Genomic DNA, 10,646 nt, shown 5'->3' with positions numbered 1-10,646 from the left:
AACACGGCCAGATCTGGTCGTCTCCTCCAATGGAGAAGACGACCAGACGGCTGTCTTTTCCAATGGAGGAGACGGCCAGATCTGCCCGAAGAAGGCGGTCGTCCGGTCGTCTTCTCCTGTGGAAGACGACCGGACGGCTGAATGTTGTCGCCGGTCGCTGGATTTTGTCGCCGGTCTCTGAATTTTGTCGCCGGAATTGAAATGACCTATAATAACAAGTCATTTATCGATTTTTTGGCTTCATTGACTAAATTTAACATGTTTGAGGGTTTAATTGACCTTTTCTAAAATTTAGGGGTCTAATTAACTTTTGGAGTAAAATTTAAGGGTGTATTTGACCATTTTCTCATAATATTATTGTAATCACATTTTTTATAAGAAATTCTCACCTGACATTCAGAACTAATAATCTCGTAAGACAAATGCTTATGAGTAGAGCTACCCAATCATTATGGTGTGGACCATATTTTGTCTATTGTAAAATAATATACATTCAGTATAAAAATAATGTACATTTAGTACAAAAATAATGTACATTATATTTAGGGGATGTACATTATTTTTATTTTGAGTATACATTATATTGTATAATGTACATTCTATACAAAAATAATGTACATTTAGTATATTAAAAATGTACCTTTTGTTATGGTCCACATAACATTGTGTGGACCATGGTCCACACAATAATTTGCCGAGCTACCCGGAGGATGTTTTAGACGGGCTGGGTTAGAAGTTTTTCCAACCCGTTTGGATCCGGCATGTATCCCGTATTCCTATCCCATCCTCATATTTATATGAGGGGAAGTACATGAATTACAATGTAGTACTGAAATAGTAAGAGTCAATGCCTTTACACTGGGTTCAAACTTGAGACTTCTCATATGAGAGGTCACAACTATGCCGCGCGAGGCAAATTATATCGTGCACCAGGCTTAAGAGTTTATGTGTATTATGTTAAGAGTTTATGTGTATTACGTTAAGAGTTCATGTATATTATGTTAAAAGTTTGTGTATTATGTATTATGTTAAGATTATGTATATTATGTATTATGTTAAGATTATATGTATTATATTAGAAGTTTATGTATATTCTACTATACAATTATGTACATACAAAATAATAAATTTTTAACACGCACAATATAAATATATTGTGCGCCCTGGTGCACGACATAACAATTGGCCGCTCGACCATAAGGACTTCAGGAAAGGAAATACAATTACAACCAACCAAAGAGGTACTATTGGGCCCGACTAAAAATTTCCATTACAATTTGAAATACTCATATGATTCTAGGAATGAAGCGTTCTATCTGGATACGTCTCACGAGGAAGACGACAACTCTGTTTTTCCCGGGAAGACGTGAGCGATGACGCGATCCTCATTCTTCTGCAACCTCAAACGCCTCTATATATGCATATGCATATAAACACACCATGGTGAACAACAACACATACACATTCCCATAGACGCCCGCAATTTTATACACCCACGTATATGTCTGGGGCTGTATCTGCTCCAGATTCCAGAATATCCAAAACCAACAGAACCCACGACCCTAATCACTCAATCATGGTCAGCAACGTGGATAAAACAGTGCCCAGTTGTGGGTTCTAGTTTTAATTTTCAGGGCAAACAAAAGTTTGCAGAAATTGAGAAAAATTGTGGTTCTGGTAAATTGCCGCACTTAAAAGGGTATAAAGTTTGCGACTTTGAGAATATCCGGGTGTTTACTGCCATCTTCTACGATCTTTCATCCGAGACTGGTGCCGCTTGTCCCGTGACTCTGGTTAGTCCTCTGACATTTGATGTTTTCTCTACTATTTTACTAGTATAGTATGATTCCTTTCTTGGTTGAGCTAAGGATGTTTGTCATATGCTATCATTTTTTAATGTTTATGGCTGCAGTCTTGGATCTCGCATTTGGTTGGTTACCATCTTCTAATGCTCTCTGTTTACACTACAATTTATAAGTGGATCTTATTCATTCCCATCACTTCTATATTTGGCTTCTATTACTATTGCCGATTAAGACAAGGAAAAAAACATAAGTATAGTTGTCTGCATCTTTTCTCTGTGTTATTATTATAATTATTATTATTATTCCTGCAATCACCATTGATGTAATTTTTCAAATCAAGAAACTGCTATATAAAAATGCAAAAGTTTCTTGCTTTCTTTAGTCTATGCTTCTCACTGGGCTTGCTGAGTTTGAGCAACCTTGTTCTGTCTGGTCTCTGATCAAAGGGTTCTATTGTAAACTAGGATTTCTAGTGAACTTCACTGATCATACACAAGGTAGCAGAACTTGTTGCAATTTTCTTCTTTCTGTATATGTTTTTTACTTTTTTTTTTTTTTTTTTTTATGCTCATGTTCTGTTAAATATTCATTTTTCTACTAGAGCTGTTTGGCTTATTTTTCAGAAGTTTATTTTCTTGCTGACATGAATGCTTTGATTGCTATAAAAGGGATTTGCAGGGAAAGGTAAATAGGAGATGGAGAAGCTTTGGTCTATGTTCTGTGGCGCATCGGGTTGTACAGATCAGAATGGGAAGCCCTGTGTTGCTGATTTGGTGTTCGTTACTCATCCTTCCTCCTGTATCAATAACATGTTGATGATATGTTTTGATGTTATTCTTTTGCTTGTGCTTCTATTCGCTGTGCTCTCCAAGTCCACATCAAAAACTTTGAGCTCTCGTGGCATTGGCATTAATCGTTTGCAATTGATCTGTGCCATCTTTAATGGTTTAGTGGGTGCGATATATTTGTCACTGGGAATTTGGATTTTAGAAGAGGAAGTTAGGAGAACCCAAAGCATGTTGCCTATGCATTGGTGGTTACTAATCTTGTTTCATGGGATTTCATGGTTATTATTGAGTTTAACTGTCACCCTCCGTGGAAAATATTTTTCACGAACCTCACTCAAGCTCTTCACCATTCTTGCTTTGGTGTTTGCTGGAATTTCTTGTTGTTTCTCTCTCGTCATTGCTATTGTTTACAAAGAAGCATCTGTTAAGATAGCTTTAGATATACTGTCTGTCATAGGAGCAAGTTTATTGCTCTTATGCACTTACAAGGGCTTTAGATTTAGCGAAAACGATCTTTATGCTCCATTAAATGGTACTGCCAATGGAAGCAACAAGAATATTGATCATGTGGGATCGGTCAGTAAGTTTGCTGAAGCGGGGACTTTGAGCACGATGAGTTTCTGGTGGTTGAATCCGTTGATGAGACTTGGGAGGGCGAAAACTCTCGAGGATAATGACATTCCCAAATTGCGCGAGCAGGATAGGGCGGAGTCATGTTACTTGATGTTTACGGAGTTACTGAACAAACAGAAACAACGGGATCCTTTGTCCCAACCTTCAATCCTGAGGACGCTAATCTTGTGCCACAAGAAGGAGCTCTTTGTGTCAGGATTCTTTGCGATGATGAAAATTATTACGGTTTCTGCTGGTCCTATGATTCTTAATGCCTTCATCGAGGTTGCTGAAGGAAATGCAAGTTTTAAAAACGAGGGATATGTATTGGCTGCACTGCTTTTCGTTGCAAAGTGCTTGGAATCTTTGTCGCAAAGGCAGTGGTACTTCAGATGCAGACTAATCGGGTTAAAAGTGAGGTCATTACTTACGGCAGCCATATATAAGAAGCAAATGCGATTATCCAATGCTGCCAAGCTAACACATTCTAATGGCGAGATTATGAACTATGTCACTGTGGATGCCTATCGCATTGGAGAGTTCCCGTTTTGGTTGCACCAAACATGGACCACGAGCCTTCAACTCTGCTTTGCACTTGCAATTCTCTTCCAGGCAGTAGGGCTCGCAACTTTTGCATCCTTGGTAGTAATAATACTAACCGTGCTCTGCAATGCTCCCCTCGCGAAATTGCAGCACAAATTCCAATCCAAGTTAATGGATGCACAAGACGTGAGGCTTAAGGCCATGTCAGAAGCGCTTGTGAACATGAAGGTTCTGAAGTTGTATGCATGGGAAACTCATTTCAAATTCATCATCGAGAGTATGAGGAAAGTAGAAGAGAAGTGGTTATCGGCTGTTCAGATGCGCAAAGCATATAATAGCTTTCTATTTTGGTCCTCACCTGTATTGGTGTCGACTGCTACTTTTGGAGCTTGCTACTTTCTTGGAGTTCCATTGCGTGCAAGCAATGTCTTCACCTTTGTAGCAACTCTCCGCCTGGTTCAGGATCCTGTAAGAACAATTCCCGATGTTATCGGTGTGGTGATTCAAGCTAAAGTTTCATTTGTGAGAATTGTCAAGTTTCTCGGAGCACCCGAGCTGGATAATGCAAATGTGAGACAGAAGCGTAATGTCCAAAATGCTGCAAGTTCTGCCATATGTCTGAGGTCAGCCAATCTTTCGTGGGAAGAGAATCCACTGAAACCTACACTTCGAAACATCAATTTGGAGGTTCGCCCCGGTGACAAGGTTGCTATATGTGGGGAGGTTGGCTCGGGGAAATCAACTCTTCTGGCAGCGATTCTAGGAGAAGTTCCAAGCATCCAGGGAATTGTAAGTTCTACTTCTTATATCTTTTACTATATTGTATAGGTAATTCACTAATTCCTTTTGGTCTTAGTTTATAACAGAGCCTGTTCGGTCCACTTTGGGTTCACCCGGTTATAACAGTCTAAAATATTCTTTAATAGATTTTGTTTGCCTTCTATAGTTCTGAGAATTTTACTCTTGATAACACAACCATCCTATGTACCTTAACAGGTTGAGGTATATGGAAAAATTGCCTATGTTTCTCAATCAGCGTGGATTCAGACAGGAACCATTAGGGATAATATTCTATTTGGTTCTTCAATGGATAGCCAGAGATACCGGGAAACCTTGGAGAAGTGCTCGCTAATAAAGGATCTTGAGTTGCTACCTTACGGGGATCTGACTGAAATAGGAGAAAGAGGAGTTAATCTTAGTGGCGGTCAGAAGCAACGGATCCAACTTGCCCGTGCTCTATATCAAGATGCTGACATCTATCTGTTGGATGATCCTTTCAGTGCTGTTGATGCACATACTGCTACCAGCCTATTCAATGTGATTACTTTGTGACCCTTCCGAGTATTCTTAAAGTTTTTAGTTTTTCGTTTATATTTGAAAGCTGAATCGAGCCTTTTGCAGGAATACGTCATGGGAGCTCTCTCAGGGAAGACTGTCTTGCTTGTGACCCATCAAGTCGATTTTCTTCCTGCATTTGATATTGTCCTGGTTCGTTCGTCTTTGCCTCGTTTCTCTTTCCAATTCGGGTTTTTGATGAAACAAACAGTGACCCTTTTTTATCTTTTTCTTTCCTCAGTTGATGTCAGATGGAGAAATTTTACAAGCAGCTCCCTATCAACAGTTATTGGCCTCGAGCAAAGAATTTCAGGAGCTGGTTGCTGCACACAAAGAAACCGTGGGTTCTGAAAGGCTTGCAGAGGTTACTTCTTCGCAAAGGAGCGAAAGATCTACAAGAGAAATCGGGAATACACAACTCGAGAACCAAACTAAAGACTCTACCGGTGATCAGCTGATTAAGAAAGAAGAGAGAGAAGTAGGGGACGCCGGGCTTAAGCCTTATTTGCAGTATCTAAGTCAGAACAAGGGCTACCTGCTCTTTTCCACCGCGGTTCTGTCACACATTATATTCGTGAGCGGCCAAGTATTACAGAACTCGTGGATGGCTGCAAATGTTGAAAATTCTCAAGTTAGTACTGTGAAGCTGATTGCGGTTTACTTACTAATTGGAGTCGCATCGATGCTATTCTTGCTGACTAGATCTCTATCGACGGTTACTCTGGGCGTGCAATCATCGCGCTCTTTGTTCTCGCAACTTTTAACGTCTCTTTTCCGTGCACCGATGTCGTTTTATGACTCCACACCGCTAGGAAGGATACTAAGTCGGGTATGCTTTTTTGGTTTATAAGTATATGCCAAGAAGATAAACTCACTCTCCCTTCCTTTCGCATTAATATTTTCATAATCAATGCAGGTATCGGTAGATTTGAGTATTGTTGATCTCGATGTTCCGTTTAACTTGATATTTGCAATTGGAGCGAGCATAAACTTCTATTCTAATCTTACAGTGCTAGCCGTTGTTACCTGGCAAGTCTTGTTTGTCTCCATACCAATGGTTTTTCTTGCCATTCAATTACAGGTAAGAATTTCGCATTGTAGGCTTAGGTTTCTGTTTTTTCTGTTTCGATCACTTCAACTGATAAGTTGCCCGGACAACAGAGATACTACTTTTCATCTGCCAAAGAATTGATGCGTATTAATGGGACTACCAAATCGTTTGTGGCAAACCATCTAGCTGAATCTGTTGCTGGGGCGATGACAATTAGGGCGTTTGAACAGGAGGATAGATTCTTCGTGAAGAGTCTCGAGCTAGTTGATGTTAATGCTAGCCCCTTTTTCTACAACTTTGCAGCAAACGAGTGGTTGATTCAAAGGCTAGAAACAATCAGCGCGACTGTTCTTGCCTCGTCTGCACTTTGCATGGTTTTGCTTCCTCCCGGGACTTTTAGCTCGGGTTTGCTGCCGAACTTTAACTTTAAAAGTTTGGGCTCGTGATAAATTTTGTTTTCTAAAAATCTTCCATAACGTTGCAGGGTTCATCGGGATGGCGTTATCTTATGGTCTATCGCTAAATATGTCCCTCGTCTTTTCCATCCAGAACCAGTGCACTATTGCGAACTATATTATTTCAGTGGAAAGACTAAATCAGTATATGCATGTACCAAGTGAAGCTCCCGAGATCATAGAAAAGAATCGCCCTCCGGTGAATTGGCCGACTAGGGGTAAAGTGGAGATTGAAGATTTGCAGGTAAAATTTCATTCTTTGTTGCTCGTTATGTTCTTATTACAAGCAAGGATTCCCATAGTGATGAGCGATATGGAAAACAGATCCGGTACAGGGAAGACACCCCGCTTGTTCTACGTGGGATCAGTTGCATCTTTGAAGGAGGGCACAAGATTGGCATTGTAGGAAGGACTGGGAGCGGGAAGACTACACTTATCGGTGCTCTCTTCCGCCTCGTTGAGCCAGCAGGCGGTAGGATTTTGGTGGATGGAATCGACATATCTAAGATCGGGCTCCATGATTTGAGGTCTCGTTTCGGGGTTATACCACAAGATCCTACTCTTTTCAATGGAACAGTGCGATACAATCTAGACCCCCTCTCTCAGCACACTGACAACCAAATATGGGAGGTATATATATATATAGCCAAGATTTCAACTCATCAGTATTTTAAAAGTTTTTTTCTTCCATCTTTAACCAACCGCAATGTTGAAAAAATCGCTAGGCGCCTGGGGACCGCCTAGGGCGCCTAGGCGGCCCCAAGAGCGCCTAGGCGGGCGCCTAGGAGGCCGACCGCCTATCGTAATCGGCACCTAGGTGCAATTTTTGCAACACTGACCAATCGTACGTGTGTTCTATTCATAAGGTTCTTGACAAGTGCCAGCTAAAGGAGGCCGTGGAGGAGAAGGATAAAGGGCTCGACTCCTTGGGTAAGTTTTGTTGTATAGTATATATATATATATGCCTCACTCACTCAGGAAAGCAGTAAGATTGAATCCAATCAATTAGCTAGTCTAACTCATGGCCTTATAAACCCATATGTTCTCTATCAGTTTTGGAAGACGGATCAAACTGGAGTATGGGACAACGACAGTTGTTCTGCCTTGGGCGCGCTTTGTTAAGGAAAAGCAAGATTTTGGTGCTGGACGAAGCGACTGCATCAATCGACAACGCCACAGACATGATTCTGCAGAAAACAATCAGAACAGAATTCGCGGATTGTACTGTGATCACAGTTGCCCACAGAATACCCACCGTTATGGATTGTACAATGGTTCTCGCCATCAGCGATGGTGAGATAGATAACCATTTATCCTTCAAAAGTTGAAGCAATCATCTTATGACCTCATATATATTCGGGTTTGTAATTTACAGGGAAACTGGTGGAATATGATGAACCGATGAAGTTGATGAAGACAGAAGGTTCGCTGTATGGACAACTAGTGAAGGAGTATTGGTCTCATTACCAGTCAGCACAATCACGCTGAGTATTGGCTTCAATTCATCCAACCAGACCTCAAGAATGAGAAGATACATCCATAAAATTGGAAAATGGTTTTCAAAGAATCAAGAAGTGATGGGACTGGGATAGATCTTGTTGTTCTTTATCATTGTATGATGTGCTGGTAACGTAATAACTACTATACAATTGAAGTTAGAGGCTTTTTGTGGGGGGTTGGTGAACCAAAAATATAATATAGCTTGGATTCATCATTCTTCCTATGTAATGGTGCAGAGATAGTAATTAAAGTCATTATCTTGTGATATTTGTGTGTATAGTTTTGGTGCTGCTATGAATTGTATTTGGCTATTTGCCGTCTGCAATCCGTTTCGGTATATTATTGTGTGAACCGTGATCCACATAGTGTTTTATGGACCATAAAAGAAAGTACATTTTTAATATACTAAAAGTACATTATTTGTGTACTGAATGTACATTTTATTTTTACATTATATAAAATAATGTACATTTAGTATTTAAATAATGTACATTTCCTGAAAACAAATTACATTTTTAATATACAAAAAGTACATTATTTGTGTATTAAATATACATTATTTTATAATATACAAAATATGGCTACACAATAATGATTGCAATCTTTCACATATATGGAGTATTATATTTTTTAGCATAAGTATGTCATTTACATCTTGAACCAAATCGTGTCATAAATAAGTATCAAAGTATTATTATTTTATTGAACTTTGGGCTTGTATTAGATTAAAAAATTTTATGGGTTTATATTTGATTAAAATTTTGAAGGCATAGAAATTATAAAATTGTACAATAATTATGGAGTGTTATGTTGTGCAACTGTGTTAAAAAATCTAGTTTTGATTACCGTTAACGGCGTTATGTTGTGCATAATTTGAACTATATAGTTCATTCATTCAGAATATATATTTTATTCATTTTGGATATATAGTTCAAATTATGCACAACATAACGCCGTTAATGGCCATCGAAACTGATTTTTTTTTTTAAGTCGGACGCGTCGTTTTTAATCAAAACGAGGTCGTTTTTGCAACTGTGTGCACTATACATGGTAATATTAATAAATAACGCAACTAAATATGGTAAATAAATATAATTGCAATAAGGAAATTAAACTAGCGTACCAGGCCAGTCATCTTCTTCGGGTCATTTTGCCGGTGAGGAAGAATTTGAACATGGTTTCCCTGAAAAGGAAATGTCTAACATGGGATACAAAAGAGGGAAATTGTTTTTCCCTTAGGCGAAATTGTACTTTTGGTATGTCGCCTAAGGGAAAGACAATTTCCATGTCTATTTTTGAAATGCGTTGAACCACCGTATTTGTGCAGTATTTACGTATTAACGTCGTATTTACTTAAAAATCAACGTATTTACTTATAAAACAATGTATTTATAGGTTTAAATTAACGTATTTTCGTTTGAACGATCGTATTACAATTTTTTTAGAAAAAAAAAAGGCAGAATAAACATTAAATAAATTAAGGTGTTCGATTATTTTGTTGATTTGATGTTAATTAGTAGAAGGACGAATAAATAATTGATGCAAACTCCTCAAATAATTTAGCTATTGTGATTGATGTTGTTAAACAAAAAAATATTGCAGTAGAGAAATTAATTATCAAGATCTCAACATGAAAGCTAGACCTATATTTTGACACATCGTTAACTTTTTTCACAGAACAGTGGGAAGAAATAACAACAGATTTTAATATTAATACAACCGAGGACGATGTCGTTTTATTCAGTTTGGAGGACAACAGTGTTCTCCTGTTGGTCATTGGTACATGTCATGTTGAAAATATTTATCCATGGTCGGTTAAATATTTCATTAATGACCATGTCTATGGTGAACTTTACACTTTAGACGTATAATAATAATCCTGTTACACGTTTCGATGATTTTATTATACTGTACCTATGTTTCACTTTTAATTATTATTTTTACTTGTATTATTGTCTACTCATAAATTTTTTACTAAATATCACGACAATTTTATATTTAAATATTTAATTAACAACACAACATTATTATACAGGAGAACAAAATTAATACGGCATTATTATACAAAATTACTAAATTAATACAGTTAACACGGCATTATTATACACAATTACTAAATTAATACGGTATATAGCTTTGTAAATACGTTAATGTTTATGTTGCCAAACACTTAGGCGAAATTACAAAACATCAATTTCGCCTAAGGGAAAGGCACCTTCCCTGATTGGTATCCCAGTTTGAGAATTTCCCTATTTCGAATCCCACGCTCAATACTTTTCCTGATGAGTTAATGATCCCATCTTCTTCCAATGCATCGCCGGCGAGAACCCAACGGAATTCGGCACCGTTGAAGGAGGAAGAGAGAAAGAGTGGCGGCAGTCGATAACCAGCGCCTGTCGGAGAGCCGTCTGAGGGAGGAGAGTAGCGGCGGTGAGCCGGGAATCCAGCTCACCGACCTCCGCAGACTCTCCTCAACGCAGCACCAAGGCTTGCCGCCGTCGATCCCAATCAGTCCTAGCGCAGCCCAATGCTTGAGGATCAGCGACAACCGACACCG

At 38.7% G+C, this 10,646-nt stretch overlaps 1 protein-coding gene across 2 annotated transcripts; it reads left to right on the top strand.

Moving 5' to 3' along the window:
• Window positions 1-1,438: 1,438 nt before the first annotated feature.
• LOC109173128 (ABC transporter C family member 10) lies at window positions 1,439-8,392 on the top strand. 2 transcript variants are annotated; one of them, XM_019322389.1, is made up of 12 exons: window positions 1,441-1,793; window positions 2,474-4,537; window positions 4,745-5,065; window positions 5,150-5,236; window positions 5,325-5,912; window positions 6,000-6,164; window positions 6,245-6,539; window positions 6,619-6,833; window positions 6,914-7,219; window positions 7,456-7,519; window positions 7,643-7,882; window positions 7,965-8,392. In XM_019322389.1, exons 2-12 carry the CDS (start codon window positions 2,501-2,503, stop codon window positions 8,075-8,077), a joined length of 4,431 nt encoding a protein of 1,476 aa, XP_019177934.1. In that variant the 5' UTR covers window positions 1,441-1,793; window positions 2,474-2,500; the 3' UTR covers window positions 8,078-8,392. The 2 variants fall into 2 exon arrangements, with proteins under 2 accessions (XP_019177935.1, XP_019177934.1); XM_019322390.1 differs by lacking the exons at window positions 7,643-7,882; window positions 7,965-8,392 and having other exon boundaries at window positions 1,439-1,793; window positions 6,914-7,291; window positions 7,437-7,469.
• Window positions 8,393-10,646: the final 2,254 nt, after the last annotated feature.

This window comes from Ipomoea nil, unplaced genomic scaffold (genome assembly GCF_001879475.1).
Source record: "Ipomoea nil cultivar Tokyo-kokei standard unplaced genomic scaffold, Asagao_1.1 scaffold0465, whole genome shotgun sequence".
In the NCBI taxonomy this organism is placed as follows: domain Eukaryota; kingdom Viridiplantae; phylum Streptophyta; class Magnoliopsida; order Solanales; family Convolvulaceae; genus Ipomoea; species Ipomoea nil.
Note: the sequence above shows the minus strand (reverse complement) of the source record. Positions and strands in the feature narration are given on the sequence as shown.

Excerpts from the sequence above, each read along its gene's own strand:
- LOC109173128 (XM_019322389.1), top strand. The coding sequence starts at position 2,501 with ATGGAGAAGCTTTGGTCTATGTTCTGTGGCGCATCGGGTTGTACAGAT. Across the intron at positions 5,237-5,324 it reads CTGCATTTGATATTGTCCTG|TTGATGTCAGATGGAGAAAT; the intron begins GTTCGTTCGTCT and ends TTCTTTCCTCAG. Across the intron at positions 7,220-7,455 it reads CTGACAACCAAATATGGGAG|GTTCTTGACAAGTGCCAGCT; the intron begins GTATATATATAT and ends TCTATTCATAAG.